Source organism: Panulirus ornatus, chromosome 48 (assembly GCF_036320965.1).
Source record: "Panulirus ornatus isolate Po-2019 chromosome 48, ASM3632096v1, whole genome shotgun sequence".
Taxonomy (NCBI): domain Eukaryota; kingdom Metazoa; phylum Arthropoda; class Malacostraca; order Decapoda; family Palinuridae; genus Panulirus; species Panulirus ornatus.
The window spans coordinates 29,380,136-29,397,206 of record NC_092271.1 but is presented as its reverse complement, the minus strand read 5'-3'; the positions used below and the strand labels follow the sequence as shown (position 1 = coordinate 29,397,206).

At 38.6% G+C, this 17,071-nt stretch overlaps 2 protein-coding genes across 6 annotated transcripts in view; one reads left to right on the top strand and one right to left on the bottom strand.

Annotated features, from left to right (window-relative positions):
* LOC139763930 (dystrophin-like) overlaps positions 1–3,970 on the top strand; it is an 84,141-nt gene extending 80,171 nt beyond the window's left edge. For all 5 annotated transcript variants that reach the window (XM_071690394.1, XM_071690390.1, XM_071690392.1 and 2 more), the window contains 3 exons: positions 1,276–1,402; positions 2,916–3,152; positions 3,303–3,970. In XM_071690394.1, the coding sequence (XP_071546495.1) occupies positions 1,276–1,402; positions 2,916–3,152; positions 3,303–3,409 (471 nt within the window). In that variant the 3' untranslated portion in view covers positions 3,410–3,970. The remainder of the gene's footprint in view (positions 1–1,275; positions 1,403–2,915; positions 3,153–3,302) is intronic.
* Positions 3,971–7,675: 3,705 nt separating this feature from the next.
* On the bottom strand, positions 7,676–15,059 carry MED19 (mediator complex subunit 19). Its single transcript, XM_071690395.1, has 4 exons — positions 14,821–15,059; positions 10,339–10,431; positions 8,800–8,940; positions 7,676–8,304 (listed from the first exon to the last, which is right to left on the bottom strand). The coding sequence occupies exons 1-4, from the start codon at positions 15,001–15,003 to the stop codon at positions 8,008–8,010; spliced, it is 714 nt and encodes a 237-aa protein (XP_071546496.1). The 5' UTR covers positions 15,004–15,059; the 3' UTR covers positions 7,676–8,007.
* Between the last annotated feature and the right edge of the window lie 2,012 nt (positions 15,060–17,071).

Below are 17,071 nucleotides of genomic sequence, written 5' to 3'. Positions count from 1 at the left end.
CCTCTTTCCAAAACTCTTGCATTCACCTCCCTAACAACCCCATCCATAAACAAATTAAACAACCATGGAGACATCACACACCCCTGCCGCAAACCTACATTCACTGAGAACCAATCACTTTCCTCTCTTCCTACACGTACACATGCCTTACATCCTCAATAAAAACTTTTCACTGCTTCTAACAACTTGCCTCCCACACCATATATTCTTAATACCTTCCACAGAGCATCTCTATCAACTCTATTATATGCCTTCTCCAGATCCATAAATGCTACATACAAATCCATTTGCTTTTCTAAGTATTTCTCACATACACTCGTCAAAGCAAACACCTGATCCACACATCCTCTACCACTTCTGAAACCACACTGCTCTTCCCCAATCTGATGCTCTGTACATGCCTTCACCCTCTCAATCAATACCCTCCCATATAATTTACCAGGAATACTCAACAAACTTATACCTCTGTAATTTGAGCACTCACTCTTATCCCCTTTGCCTTTGTACAATGGCACTATGCACGCATTCCGCCAATCCTGAGGCACTTCACCGTGAGTCATACATACATTAAATAACCTTACCAACCAGTCAACAATACAGTCACCCCCTTTTTTAATAAATTCCACTGCAGTACCATCCAAACCTGCTGCCTTGCCGGCTTTCATCTTCCGCAAAGCTTTTACTACCTCTTCTCTATTTACCAAATCATTTTCCCTAACCCTCTCACTTTGCACACCACCTCGACCAAAACACCCTATATCTGCCACTCTATCATCAAACACATTCAACAAACCTATATATATATGTAACCTATATATATGTAAATTAGACTTGACCTTTTTTCTGATGGGACTGATTTATGATTATTCATTGTAGGAGTCATGAGCTTAGTGAGATGATGCATTCTCTTTAGGGCTGTACTGTAGTAACACTTGTTTGCTTTATACTTATTAATTCATTTTTTCAGAGGAATAGTTAATAAGGACTTTTTGTCTTCAAGTAGGTCTGTTTTTTCAAGAATGTTTTTTTCATAGAATTAAAGAAATAACCTAATTTAAGTCACAGTCTGATCCAAGGGACTGATTTTATCTTTGCAGTGTCTGAGCATCTGCTCTTCAACCTTTTTAGATTCAAGGTTAAGCTATATTAATTTCAACATGTGTTAACCAACAGCCTTGCTTTATTTTAAGATGTAGGATTGCTTTCAGTGGCTGTGATGATATGAAAGTCTGTAAGTTTTACATGTAATTTTTTTATTATATTAATACTTGGCAGGTTGAGAATCCTTGTGAAACTCCATTGAAGCCCACCACAAGTCTTCTACCCATTAGGATGCCCTTCACACCATATCAAAAGAACATTCATCCCCCCTCACCTGTTGACCAGTCTAGTGCTGCACAATGTGAGGAACTTTCACTTTTGTAATTTTTTTGGATAATTTCAGATATGTCAAGTACTGTAAATGCCAAACATAATCCTGAAGTTTGAAAAGGATTTTTTCTACTTCCACTTCCCATTTATGCAGAGAATGGTCCATTTTGGTAATGGGAACATCCTTTAGTATAGGCACTTCATTTTTTGTATTTATGTGTAAGCACTTCACCATTCACATTGCTTTTGTCATGTAGCACTCCGAAAGCTGGCTACATCTGCTGAGCAGGAAAACAGTTCATAAAGTGTGATGATGTGCAGATATCTGTTTGAGTTGATTGCAGACCAGTTGAGTACTAATTGTGTGTAATGTTAAGAGAGAGGGATGGTACCCAGAATACAGGTGAGAATGTGTTAATTCATATATGCTTAGGGAAATGTGGTTTCAGTTGGATTTATATCTGGTGGAGTGGTGTTGTAAGACTGGGTTGGGAGGGTAGTTGTTTAGCGCTTGATGTATCATTACTGTGTGTATACAATATGTTTTTTTTTTCAGTCATGTTTATTATGGGAGGAAGGAGGGATCTTTAAGAATGGCTCGTTGAACTATGGAGCTGGGTTAAGTTTTTATCTTTAACCTTGAGGTTGGTAGTTGGTTATAGAGTGGTTGTTATGGGAGGGGTCTAATACTGTTGCAGAGAACCAAGTGTCAGGCATATATGAGTGAGCTTGTATTGAAGTAGTTTTGTTTCATTGTGCAGGTGCTTGGCAGTTGATGATTGTCCTTAGTGCTCTCTCTCTCTCTCTTTTTTTTTTATGGTTTAGATGATTAGGCAAGTGAAGTGCAGTTTTGTTTGTAGTGGAAGAATTGTCTGTGGAGGATAGTAAGGGAATCTTTTTCCTGTCCATAACTGATGCTTGTAAGTGTTCTGAGGATGTTTATTTTGTCTATGACCTTTATGTTGATGTTTGTCATGTGGAGAGTGAATATTGTGTGATTACTATTTGTACTGTGAAGCCCCATTTCTACAACATTCTTTACCATCATGCAACTTAGATTTATGTATGCTGTGTGCTTTCACCATGGTCTCAGGCATCACACTTCAGCAACCAATACTCACTGATTCCCCTACCCCATAAAACATACTTGTAAAATTTATGCACACTGAAATGACCCACCAAGCACAAAACCACCCTCCTAACTCAGTCATAAACATCACCTCACTAGGCATACACCCATCTGAAGCCATTCTCCCAAGACGTAAAAAAAAAAAAATTCCAGTCAAGGACAAAAGTCCACATCATGGCTGGGCCATAATTGAAATATAGAATTATGAAAGAGAAAATGAAAAAACAGGGGAAAGTATTTACAAATTTTAGAGAAAGTGAAAAATCTCTTAAAATGTGCTCATTCATAACTATTGGGAAAGATATGAGAAGGTAGTGTTCCAAAGTTTCAAGGTGTAGGGAATGAAACTTATCAAAACAGCCCAACCTCGAGTTGCCAATGGCCTTATAGTAATCGTGTAAACCCTGTTTTATAGGCACTGATGGCCCAAAGGTTGTGTCCCAACCGTCAAAACTGCCTAGCTTCACAGAGGTCAACTTTAGTGACCTAACATCATTGACATCTCAGACCTCTTCTGTATCATGTCCCGTAGTTTTGCCCCAGAAGAGTAATGCAAATACTGGTCAGGATGATGCAGTGGCAGAGGTCAGGGAGGAGTTGGAGAACATTTTGCAGCAGCTGGACCAGATATTTCCACTCACAGAATCGGACAGTAAGTGATTACAGAAACATGAAATTTTTCTGTTTTATGCTTATAAAAGTGTATGATTGTTACATCTAATATATATGATTTAGTCATTAATCTAGAGCATATTAGGACAATCTAGATTATGTAAATGCATGTTTAAAATCTCTCCAACAGACTATAATGTGCTGCCAGCAGATTCTGGAGGTGTTGTAGAAGCAGCATGTGAATTGGGGGATGTTCTAGCAGAGTATGTTAGTATTGTTCCCAGCCAACCTGACTGATTGTAACATATTTCTTTGAATAAAATGCAGTGTTCTCATTCATATCATAAACAATACTAGCATTGCTTTATTATGGATTATCATAGCTGTATATGTAATTTTAGTGCTGAAAATGAATTTAGTGAAATATAGATACACATTATGTACATATTAGGATCATCTTATTCCATCATATTAAAAATATGAAGCAATTTTTTTTTAGTCTGACTCAATATAATCTCTCTTAAGCTGGCTTTGTGGTGTGGCAGGCTGAGCATGTTCTCATTTCAATTACTTAGGCTGATTACAGGTGTAGGATGAAGTGGTGAAATGTGCACTCATACCATAGTTTTACAAAACACAGTCAGCAGAGTATAAAAGAAAGTTAGTTATAAACAAATTGAATCATGCCAAAGCTGTACATTATTTTCCATGAATGCAATGAATAGCTGCATACTCTTGCATAGTAAGGCAAGTTTCCATTCTTGACAAGAGTTTGTTTTCACAGCTCTCTTTATTCCAGTTTACTGGAACACTTGATAGCTGTACATTTGTTTAAATATTAAATCATGTTTTTAAGTACAGATGCATTTTTACTTTTATATTATATTATTTTGCAGGGAAGTAATGCAAATGACTGGGAGGTGTATAAAAGAAAGAGGCAGGAGCTCAAGAGAAAGGTGCAAGAGGTGAAAAAGAGGGCAAATGAGAGTTGGGGTGAGAATCATTAAATTTTAGGGAGAATAAAAAGATGTTTTGGAAGGAGGTAAATAAAGTGCATAAGACAAGAGAACAAATGGAAACATCAGTGTAGGGGGCTAATGGGGAGATGATAACAAGTAGTGGTGATGTGAGAAGGAGATGGAGTGAGTATTTTGAAGGTTTGTTAAATGTGTTTGATGATAAGAGTGGCAGATATAGGGTGTTTTGGTCACGGTGGTGTGCAAAGTGAGAGGGTTAGGGAGAATGATTTGGTAAACAGAGACGAGGTAAAGAAAGCTTTGCAGAAGATGAAAGCCGGCAAGGCAGCGGGTTTGGATGGTATAGCTATGGAATTTATTAAAAAGGGGGGTGACTGTATTGTTGACTGGTTGGTAAGGTTATTTAATGTAAGTATGACTCATGGTGAGGTGCCTGAGGATTGGCGGAATGCTTGCATAGTGCCATTGTACAAAGGCAAAGGGATAAAAGTGAGTGCTCAAATTACAGAGGTATAAGTTTCTTGAGTATTCCTTGGAAATTATATGGGAGGGTATTGATTGAGAGGGTGAAGGCATGTACAGAGCATCAGATTGGGGAAGAGCAGTGTGGTTTCAGAAGTGGTAGAGGATGTGTGGATCAGGTGTTTGCTTTGAAGAATGTATGTGACAAATACCTAGAAAAGCAAATGGATTTGTATCTAGCATTTATGGATCTGGATAATGCATATGATAGAGTTGGTAGAGATGGTCTGTGGAGGTTTTAAGAATATATGGTGTGGGAGGCAAGTTGTTAGAAGTAGTGAAAAGTTTTTATCGAGGATGTAAGGGATGTGTATGAGTAGGAAGAGAGGAAAGTGATTGGTTCTCAGTGAATGTTGGTTTGTGGCAGGGATGCATGATGTCTCCATGGTTGTTTCATTTGTTTATGGATGGGGTTGTTAGGGAGGTGAATGCAAGAGTTTTGGAAAGAGGGGAAGTATGCAGTCTATTGTGGATGAGAGAGCTTGGGAAGTGAGTCAATTGTTATTCCCTGATGATACAGCGCTGGTGGATGATTCGGGTGAGAAACTGCAGAAGCTGGTGACTGAGTTTGGTAAAGTGTGTGAAAGAAGAAAGCTGAGAGTAAATGTGAATAAGAGCAAGGTTATTCGGTACAGTAGGGTTGAGGGACAAGTCAATTGGGAGGTAAGTTTGAATGGAGAAAAACTGGAGAAAGTGAAGTGTTTTAGATATCTGGGAGTGGATTTGGTAGTGGATGGAACCATGGAAGAAGAAGTGAATCATGGGATGGGGGAGGGGGCAAAAGTTCTGGGAGCGTTGAAAAATGTGTGGAAGTCGAGAACGTTATCTTGGAAAGCAAATATGGGTATATTTGAAGGATTAGTGGTTCCAACAATGTTATATGGTTGCGAGGCGTGGGCTATAGATAGAGTTGTGCGGAGGAGGGTGGATGTGCTGGAAATGAGATGTTTGAGGACAATATGTGGTGTGATCGAGTAAGTAATGAAAGGGTAAGAGAGATGTGTGGTAATAAAAAGAGTGGTTGAGAGCAGAAAAGGGTGTTTTGAAATGGTTTGGTCACATGGAGAGAATGAGTGAGGAAAGATTGACAGAGAGGATATATGTGTCAGAGGTGGAGGGAACAAGGAGAAGTGGGAGACCAAATTGGAGGTGGAAAAATGGAGTGAAAAAGATTTTGAGTGATTGGGGCCTGAACATGCAGGAGGGTGAGAGGTGTGCAAGGAATAGAGTGAATTGGAAATATGTGGTATACCGGGGTTGACATGCTGTCAGTGGATTGAACCAGGGCATGTGAAGCGTCTGGGGTAAACCATGGAAAGTTTTGTGGGGCCTGGATGTGGAAAGGAAGCTGTGGTTTCGGTGCATTATACATGACAGCTAGAGACTGAGTGTGAATGAATGTGGCCTTTGTTGTCTTTTCCTAGCACTACCTCGCACACATGCGGGGGAAGGGGGTTGTCATTTCATGTGTGGCGGGGTGGCAATGGGAATGAATAAGGGCAGACAGTATGAATTATGTACATGTGTATATATGTATATGTCTGTGTGTGTATATATATATATATATATGTATCCGTTGAGATGTATAGGTATGTATATGTGCGTGTGTGGACATGAATGTGGGTGGGTTGGGCCATTCTTTCGTCTGTTTCCTTCCGCTACCTCGCTAACGCGGGAGACAGCAACAAAGTATAATAAATAAATAAAATATAATTGCTGTTTCCCCAAATCAGTGAGGTAGCACCAGGAAATAGATGAAGAATGGCCCATCCACTCATTTATTTATTATAATTTGTCGCTGTCTCCTGCATTAGCGAGGTAGCGCAAGGCAACAGACGAAAGAATGGCCCAACCCACTCATGTACTTATTATTTATTCATTTATTATACTTTGTCACTCGCATTAGCAAGGAAACAGACGAAAGAGCGGCCCAACCCACCCACATACACATGTATATACATAAATGCCCATACATGCACATATACGTACCTATACATTTCAGCATATACATAAACAGACATATACATATATACACATGTACATATTCATACATATTTATCCCTGGGGATAGGGGAGAAAGAATACTTCCCATGTATTCCCTGCGTGTCGTAGAAGGCGACTAAAAGGGAAGGGAGCGGGGGGCTGGAAATCCTCCCCTCTCGTTTTTTTTTTTTTCTTTTTTTTTTTTTTAATTTTCCAAAAGAAGGAACAGAGAAGAGGGCCAGGTGAGGATATTTCCTCAAAGGCCCAGTCCTCTGTTCTTAACGCTACCTCGCTGTCGCGGGAAATGGCGGATAGTATGAAAAAAAAAAAAAAACATTCATACATGCTGCCTTCATCCATTCCCCCCGCCACACATGAAATGGCACCCCCTTCCCCCAGCTTGTTCCTTCATCTTAACCTTTTGCTGTTTCCTCTTGTACATTTTCCAGTCATTCACAGTCCTTCCCTGTAAGTACTGTCCAAACCTCACTTTTCTCTTTCGCTAGCAACTTCACTTATTCATCCTACCATTCACTACCCTTCCTTACCTGATCACCTCCCAAATGCCACACACTTCTCTCGCACTGTTTCTCTAACCACCTATCATTCCTCACTCACCTGCCTAGCCTTGTTTCCACTCATGTTTTGCCATCCTACACTCAGTCTCTTGTTATTTCTTCATGGAAGTCTTTTCCAAGCTTGCTTGCTCTCACCACCATTTTCTCAACCGTCTTGTTTCCTCTTTTCCAAAAGCCTCGACAAATCTTCACCCTCACCTCCACTAGGTAATGATCAGATAGTCAGAGAGAGACTATCTTTTCCACACCTATCATTTTAGTACTTTATCCAGTAATGTCTGCATAACATCTTTTGTACTCCACATATACTTTCAAATGTCCCTCTTTTTGAATTAGGTATCCCCAATCAGCATATCTTTTTCAGTGCACAAGTACACAGACTGTTAACCATTTTTCCATAAGAACTTATGTTGTTACATAGTATTTGCATAAATTGTGAAATTGTTTGCTAATCTTATCCCAGTGAACCTTTAGCAGGAAAGACAAGACAATAATACCCTATGTTTTCATGATAATATTTAATACCTTGATGAATCTTTATATTGAATGTTTTGTCTAATATAATACCTCCATTACAATGAATCATCATGAAGTATTTCAAAGATAAAGTTATAAAAATGACATGCCATTATCAAACTATACATATAAATATATAATTTACACCGTAAACTGAAAAAGCCAATTTTTTATCTAAAAAATATTCAAATCTTTGTTGTTACATTTCCAAACTTGCATAATATCTCTTCCATAAAATTTACCTCACACTGACACTACACTTTTGCTTCCTGTGTAAATTGTATGTGTGTTAGGTTACCATATCTGTGACAATTATCATTCACAAAACTCTACTAGGGTCACTTCCTGAAACTCCTGGATGCTCAGGGCTATGCTTTTGCTTTTTCTTTTTCTTTTCTTTCTTTTTCTTTTTCCTTTCTTTATCATCATCATTCTTTTTCTTTTTGTGTTTCTTCTCATGCATATCAGCCCCATCTGCTGAGCCATCCTGTGTGGGTGTTTCACCTGGCCGGTACTTGTGTTTCTTGTGCTTCCTGTGCTTTCGTTGTCCAGGAGGCTGGTTCATGAAGCGGTACTGCTCAGGTAATGGACCTGGATGAAGGCGAAAGGCAGCAAGCTGTCAAGATAGTAACAACTGTTAACAATGACAATGATGAACAGGATTTTTTTTGTTATAAAGGAACATGGTATTCTTTATCAAATTACAAAAGGGAAATAATGATGCATTCAGCAAAGAGAAATGTGTTAATCAAGACCACTGGCCATACAAATACTGGGAATGCAGGTATTTTAGAATCACCCTTACATCTATAACACCTAAAGAGGGGTGTTAAGGAGTTTTTAGTTCGTAGATGTAACCTGACCTTGACAGCTTTAATAACTAAGCAGTTGACAGGCCTAAAGCCCCAGGAAACAAAGCATTTCTCTCCTTACATAAGTCTTGCTTATATGATCCAAGACTGCCCATTTTTGGATGAAGAATGACACCATACCAATGAACCCATATATACCATGTTACAACAACCAATGACACTTCTGTTTCTGCTTATGAAAAAAATTTCAAACTTAGTAGAGTAATATGAAAAAACCTGAAGAAACAATTAACACTGACCTGGTGATGATTAAGTAAGGTAAATTCTTTGAAGACTGGTGGCTTTTCAATGAGAGAGCGGAGTGAGGAATTTGTGAGGTGAGCAGGGGTGTCAATGATTCCTGGAAGTGTTGGCAAGAAGGATGATAATGAGTCACGCACCTGAAAGATAATAGTAAGAGTTTCAACATATGTACAAAATAATATTTGATATCAAAAGACCCATTTTATCCTACTGTGCTCGGTCATAATTTTTTTTTTCTATACTTGTTTACTGTTTCCCAGATTGGCAACTCGGTGCCAAGATCAGATGAAGAAAAGGCTTCATTTACTCGCATTCTTTATGTACCTGTCACATGTAATGCACCGGATCCACAACTAGGCCCCATACACCTTTTCATTCTTTCTCACAGCTGCTTTATATATGCCCTGGTTCAGTCCACTCTATCACCCTCTTGCCTTTGTTAACCTCTCCTCACTTGTTCTCTCCATTTATGGAAACCATTTCAGCAAACCCTCTGCAGCTCTCTCAACCATACTCTTCCTTTTACCACACTTCTCTCTTACCCTATCATTACTCAATCAGTCATTCTCACACTATTTATTGTCCTTAAACATTTCATCCTTTTCCATACATTCTCATCTACAGCCCATGCTTTGCATCCATACAATATCACAGACTAAATAATACATTCAAGGATACCCATTTTCACCCTTCCAGACAGTGACCTCTCTCCACACATTCCCCTATTCTTCCTACAACCTTCACCACCTCATCAACCTCAAAACTCATTACTGCTTCCATGGTTCCATTCACTGCCATGTCCATTCACAGATAACTGAAACCTCACCTTCTTCCAAGTTTTCTCATCAAACTCACATTCCAACTAACATAATGGTAATGTATACATAATATGCAAACAAGCATGAAGTTCACAATTCAACAATTTGCATCTTACCAGGTACACTTAACTGACTTTAACCAATGTCATTCACATTTAATTTCAAGGGCATCTCTATAAAGCCGACATATTAGAATGAAGAAAAGGTTAGGAGGAGGAAGAGGATGGTGAATATGGAGGAGGTTATAAGGTATGCAAGGGTTCAAGCATATTTGAGCTCTGTGGTATACAAAGAATGATGGGTTGAAGTAGGGCAAATGAAACAGTCGGAGGAAACCAGAGACACTAGGGTCTTTGGTTTTGGTGCATTATACATGTCAGCTAGAGGATATGAATGAATGAGGCTGTTTCTTCGTCTGTTCCTGGCACTACCTGTAACACAAAATTAAGTATTAAAAATATATATATGTAATACATCTGAACACATAAACCTCCATTTTGTATACAAAACAATATTTAAGAGCTTGATATTACAATCTGTGACATAGTATTTTTAAAAGTAATAAATTTCCAAGGTCCAAACACTAATTGGTCCTGACCTTTCAGATTTCAGTATTATGCATGGAAAAAGTAATATATCTATTGAATACATGTAAATAAAAAATTATTAAGCTTACATTGCATATGCTCACAGCTTTATAAGAATGAAGATACTAACCTTTTTGCCAGTGAACTTGTTATAGGAATGTTCAAGGTTGAAGTGAGCCATGAGATTAGTTGCACCAGTCAGGTCAATTTCTGTGGCTGGGTCCTGTAGGTAAAAGAAAGTGTAAACACAATCATAGTCACTTTTTCTATACCTACATGTTTGATGAAGAATATTCACAATTTACCCCTACTGGTACTACTGGTGTAAATCTGCAGTTCCACAGCTTATTACTATTACTTGGAGCTTATCTATACATGTAATTTCCAACATGTTTAATTTCACATACATTACAGGCTCTGCTGGCTCACCACACATGGCAGCCAAAGGGGGTGACTGTGTTGTTGATTGGTTGGTAAGGATACTTAATGTATGTATGGCTCATGGTGAAGTGCCTGATGATTGGGGGAATGCATGCATAGTGCCACTGTACAAAGGCAAAGGGGATAAAGGTGAGTTTTCAAATTACAGAGGTATAAGTTTGTTGAGTATTCCTGGGAAATTATATGGGAGGGTACTGATTGAGAGGGTGAAGGCATGTACACAGCTATGGGAGGGTACTGATTGAGAGGGTGAAGGCATGTACACAGCATCAGATTGGGGAAGAGCAGTGTGGTTTCAGAAGTGGTAGAGGATGTCTGGATCAGGTGTTTGCTTTGAAGAATGTATGTGAGAAATACTTAGAAAAACATTTATGGATCTGGAGAAGGCATATGATGGAGTTGATAGAGATGCTCTGTAGAAGGTATTAAGAATATATGGTGTGGGAGGCAAGTTGTTAGAAGCACTGAAAAGTTTTTAGTGAGGATGTAAGGCATGTGTACGAGTAGGATGAAAGGAAAGTGATTGGTTCTCAGTGAATGTGGGTTTGCAGCAGGGGTGCATGATGTCTCCTTGGTTGTTTAATTTGTCTATGGATGGGGTTGTTAGGGAGGTGAATGCAAGAGTTTTGGAGAGAGGGGCAAGTATGCAGTCTGTTGTGGATGAGAGGGATTGGGAAGTGAGTCAACTGTTTTTCACTGATGATACAGCGCTGGTGGCTGATTCGGGTGAGAAGCTGGTGACTGAGTATGACACGTATGTCAGGGAAAGTGAGCTGAAGTGTGTACAGTGAAATTATCAGCATAAGAGTGAATATAGTTAGAAATTTGTATCATATTATGAAAAAAGGAACCATAAGAGTTGATAAGAGAGAACTCTGAGCACCACTATTCACTCGAAAAGAAGGGATTTTTGCTCTCTTAGTGACTACTGTAAGAAACTGCCAGAGAAGAACTTGAGTTGTAAAAATACAGAGTATAGGCATTCAGAAAGCAAAGACTTATTATATACTGCATCCTGTTTAATTCTTTAGAGATTCTGAGGAAAATAAAATAAAAAATCTGAGATGAGAAATCAGAAATCGGATCATCAGAAGACCTAGCATGGAAATCTGACAGTTTAGGGAATTTTAAAGACTTTGGAGACAGTAGTAGAGAAAGCAATGGGGCAACAGCTGGAAGGATTAAATGGTCTTTCTTAGGAATGGGCTGTAACAGGGCATGCTTCCATGGGAAAGGAAAAGCCTGGGTTTTTAGAAAGCTGTGAAATAGGTGAGCAAAGATTACACCTAGCTCAGAGACACACTCCCTTAGTACTAAAAAAGGTATACAAAGAAAATATAGATGAACAGACTCATTGGGAGAAGAATGAAGCATAAGATTAGATAATGAATCATTCAATGGTGAATTATAGGAAAGGGTACAAAAGAAGAGTGGCTTCATCAAGGATAAGCTGTTATGATATCTCCTTCCCTTAAAGAGGTAAGCTGAGGCTTCCTTTGTCTTTTCCTCTTCATATAACATTTCTTCCTTTATAAGTCAGGTTTATAAACATCTGCAGAGCCCTAATTAGTTTTTACTTTTTTCCTTCACCTTAGATGGCCATGAAAGGGGCATGGGCATGTTTTGCCCATGCCATATTTTTTGCAATTAAATAAAAAAAAAAAAGAGCTACAATTGATCATGTGGAAGAAAAGGGAGTGTGGCTAAGGTTAAGCATCAGAGAATTTTTGTCAGTAAATGTCAAATTAGCACAATTTCTTGTCATTAAAGATGTGTTTGACTTTATGAACAGTTTTGCAATGATTACCCTTGGAAACAAAAGCAGTGTGAGCTTCAGGGGAAAAGAATTGTGTTATGGCCAACTATGCTATGCCTCTGATACAACAAGCATTCATGGTAGTGATCAAATCATGAGAGGTACAAGAAAGATTTTGTACATGATGCACAGCTCTATCTCAGCTAAGATAACCTCCACTGTGCATTCATCGCATGAGGCATCCTGGCAAGCAAAGCATTACCCCTTCCTGGAAAAAAATCAATAAAGTAGCCTTGTAGGGATGACCACTGACATCCCCCAAATTGCCAAGGGCATTATTCTGAGCAGGGAATAGGGAATGAGTATACCCAATTAGAAGTGATAAAATAAGACCACAGTAGGAAGACCCCAAGGGGGAAGAATAACATATTTACAGTGAATAAAGAAAGACAAGTAAGTTGGACGATTAGCTGTGATGGTCAGTAACTCATGCCGGGTGTCTAATTATGTTCCAGATTGTTAGAAAGGGATGAAAAGAGGACCTTGAATCTACAAGGATAGACCTCAGTAGAGCCTAAACAATCCTTTTGCTGTAAAATGAAATGCCTTGAATAACTTTTTTAACATGGATGAGATCAGAGCAATGGATATATGATTCAAAAGCAGTTATAGTCAATACACACTGACTGTATATCACACAGTCAAATATGCTATAGAATACATTTGTGTTCATATGAAGATAAAAAATGGCCATCAAATTATTCACACACAATTTTATATTTCTAGGTATTCCGAGTTTCAGCATGGGATTTGGAAGTTTCTTTATAGATTAATCTCAGCCATAAAGGAAGGTTAGATGAGGTTTGTCAGAGATTTGCTGATATTTTATGATTGTTTCATTTACTTTTACAATGATTATCCTCATTCTCCCTGTCAAAAGCCACAACACTGTTGGCTAATTTGAGAAAATATGATGGGTAAAATTCCAGTTCATGGGGACCAAAGATATAACAAGAATTTGGAAGAAATTGATAATGGTGGACTTATCTTTAGTAGAAGTGATTCAAAGAGAATGAAATTTAAAATCACAGTCATCAATAATGATAATGGGGAGAGGTATGATGATCCTGAAAACTGTGGAGTAAAAGTGAAACATCTCTAGAAATTAAGAGAACTAATGAAAATATTACCAATTTCCCCTTGCAACCTAAATTCATTATATCTTAAAATGTAGTTTGCATTCATTTGTTGGGAGGCATGTTCACCAAGTGTGTTTAGTATTTGCTCAGTGTGTTTGCCTATAATAACTGCATATAACCAACATAGCAGAAGGAAGATAAGAATATGTATGGTATCCTTCAGCTATAATAATGAATACATTGGTAAATATATTCTGGGGTAAACCATGGAAAGCTGTGTAGGTATGTATATTTGCGTGTGTGGACGTATGTATATACATGTGTATGGGGGGGGGGGGTTGGGCCATTTCTTTCGTCTGTTTCCTTGCGCTACCTCGCAAACGCGGAAGACAGCGACAAAGTATAATAAATAAATATAAATATTGGTAAATCTGGGTAAAGTTCCAGATAAGGGGCAAGGAGCACCCTAGAAATAACATGAATTCGAAAGAACTGCATACCAATGGGCTCCTTATATGTAGAAGTGATTCAGATTGGTAAGCATAATTTTTTCCTATAAAGTGAGCCAGGAGGTATGATTAAAAGCTTTTTAAAAGTCAGTGGTACACAACTATAAATCATGAGAATCTTTAAAACCACCTAATTTCACTTTCAAGCAAACGTTACCTTATTTTCAATACCTTAGATGAAACATAGCAAATACAGTGTTGTCATGTTCTTTCTACTGTTATATAAGCTTGGAAGTAATCAATCCGTGAACACTAAATAGTGAACAAACAACTCAGCACTAGAAAGCAAACATCATGACACAACATATTTTCAAATACCATCTGTTCTTGTAAAATTAGGTTTCTAGGGTAACGGTAATGTTTTTATATGTTATGTTGACCTCTAGATGTGTTTCCCTTACTTTTACCCCATTTTCTCAGATCATCAAAGCTCTCCAAACGATCATTACTACCTTAGAAATGAAAGATAATTACTTCACATGACATTCTCTGGTCTCAACAACTACTGCTTAAAATAATGGTTTCCTTGGTATGTATTTTCTACTGTGCCCTTTGTATGGAGCTTTACCCACTTCTATCAAGAGATCTATCAGTACTTCTGAAATGCTACAGATAATCAAAATCTGATATTCCTAAGTTGGTTTCGTCGTATCATTCAACTTTATATTTATCATTCCATCTTCACCATGCATCAATTTGCCTTAACCGGCCTACCATCATATAAATACAAGCATTCCATTACCTAAACTCTTCACCTTACAACTTGCCTTCATCAAGTAGAATGGTCCAGAGTGGACGACTGCAGGATGCTTCCCAGCTGAGATCGTCATCTTTAAAGTACCCGTAGAGTCATTTCTCGACATCATTTGATTGGCCATGGGTGATCTCGAGCCTCTCGGTGAGGATTTAGGAGAGAAGGACGCATCAACCTTACGAGTTAACTCATTCATGCCGTCTGCCGCAGGTGCAGCCGCACACTGTCACTGTCTGCCCATCTCCTCTCCATCCACCACGTTTATCAGGAGAATGTTGTGTATTGGTCATACTGAATTTACGTCTACGAGCATAAGGAATATGACCCATTTATATGTTGAGTGTATTGTGTGTAATTATATAATTGTGTTGACTAGGAGGAAGCTTTACCCTCGTTTGTGTCATATTTATCATACACATTTAGCATTTAGTGTACACGTTTCAAACTACCCAATGACAACATTTAATACCTTGTGTATGTATTGCCTATTTTCCCTTTAAAGAAACATTTACTTTCGTAAGGCCTTATCTCAACCTGTTCTTGCTTCCATGATAATTTCTAATCTACATCGATTTTCCGTATTTACCTTTTCTCTCCTTACGTTGTTCTATTGAACAGCTATTAACGGCACATATTCTTCCTGATTCAAAAATCTAATTTTATTGCACATATCAGGAAGGAGTTTTCCACCGATTTAGTAACTGGCGGGTGTTGAAATAGATTAGGTGAAATATAAGGTAAAGTTAGGTAATAGCAGAGGAGATACAAGAATCTCCCCTGACGATGTGATCATAACATAAAAGTACAATTGGGCTTATCGTTTCCTTTTCCTCGTGGTTGTCAGCATATATATATATATATATATATATATATATATATATATATATATATATATATATATATATATATATATATTCAAACTATTCGCCATTTCCCGCGTTAGCGAGGTAGCGTTAAGAACAGAGAACTGGGCCACTGAGGGAATATCCTCTACCTGGCCCCCTTCTCTGTTCCTTCTTTTGGAAAATTAAAAAAAATTGAGAGGGGAGGATTTCCAGCCCCCCGCTCCCTCCCCTTTTAGTCGCCTTCTACGACACGCAGGGAATACGTGGGAAGTATTCTTTCTCCCCTATCCCCCGGTATATATATATATATATATATATATATATATATATATATATATATATATATATATATATATATATATAAATATATATATATATATATATATATATATATATTTTTTTTTTCTTTTTTTGCTTTGTCGCTGTCTCCCGCGTTTGCGAGGTAGCGCAAGGAAACAGACGAAAGAAATGGCCCAACCCACCCCCATACACATGTATATACATACGTCCACACACGCAAATATACATACCTACACAGCTTTCCATGGTTTACCCCAGACGCTTCACATGCCCCGATTCAATCCACTGACAGCACGTCAACCCCGGTATACCACATCGATACAATTCACTCTATTCCTTGCCCTCCTTTCACCCTCCTGCATGTTCAGGCCCCGATCACACAAAATCTTTTTCACTCCATCTTTCCACCTCCAATTTGGTCTCCCTCTTCTCCTCGTTCCCTCCACCTCCGACACATATATCCTCTTGGTCAATCTTTCCTCACTCATTCTCTCCATGTGCCCAAACCATTTCAAAACACCCTCTTCTGCTCTCTCAACCACGCTCTTTTTATTTCCACACATCTTTCTTACCCTTACGTTACTTACTCGATCAAACCACCTCACACCACACATTGTCCTCAAACATCTCATTTCCAGCACATCCATCCTCCTGCGCACAACTCTATCCATAGCCCACGCCTCGCAACCATACAACATTGTTGGAACCACTATTCCTTCAAACATACCCATTTTTGCTTTCCGAGATAATGTTCTCGACTTCCACACATTCTTCAAGGCTCCCAGAATTTTCGCCCCCTCCCCCACCCTATGATCCACTTCCGCTTCCATGGTTCCATCCGCTGCCAGATCCACTCCCAGATATCTAAAACACTTCACTTCCTCCAGTTTTTCTCCATTCAAACTCACCTCCCAATTGACTTGACCCTCAACCCTACTGTACCTAATAACCTTGCTCTTATTCACATTTACTCTTAACTTTCTTCTTTCACACACTTTACCAAACTCAGTCACCAGCTTCTGCAGTTTCTCACATGAATCAGCCACCAGCGCTGTATCATCAGCGAACAACAACTGACTCACTTCCCAAGCTCTCTCATCCCCAACAGACTTCATACTT

Bases quoted from the DNA above. Each gene is read 5' to 3' on its own strand.
- MED19 (XM_071690395.1), bottom strand. From the start codon at position 15,003: ATGAATGAGTTAACTCGTAAGGTTGATGCGTCCTTCTCTCCTAAATCC. The intron at 10,432-14,820 runs GCAAGTTGTAAG...TTTTACCTACAG, and splicing joins GACCATTCTACTTGATGAAG to GACCCAGCCACAGAAATTGA. The intron at 8,941-10,338 runs GTTAGTATCTTC...ATTATCTTTCAG, and splicing joins ACAAGTTCACTGGCAAAAAG to GTGCGTGACTCATTATCATC.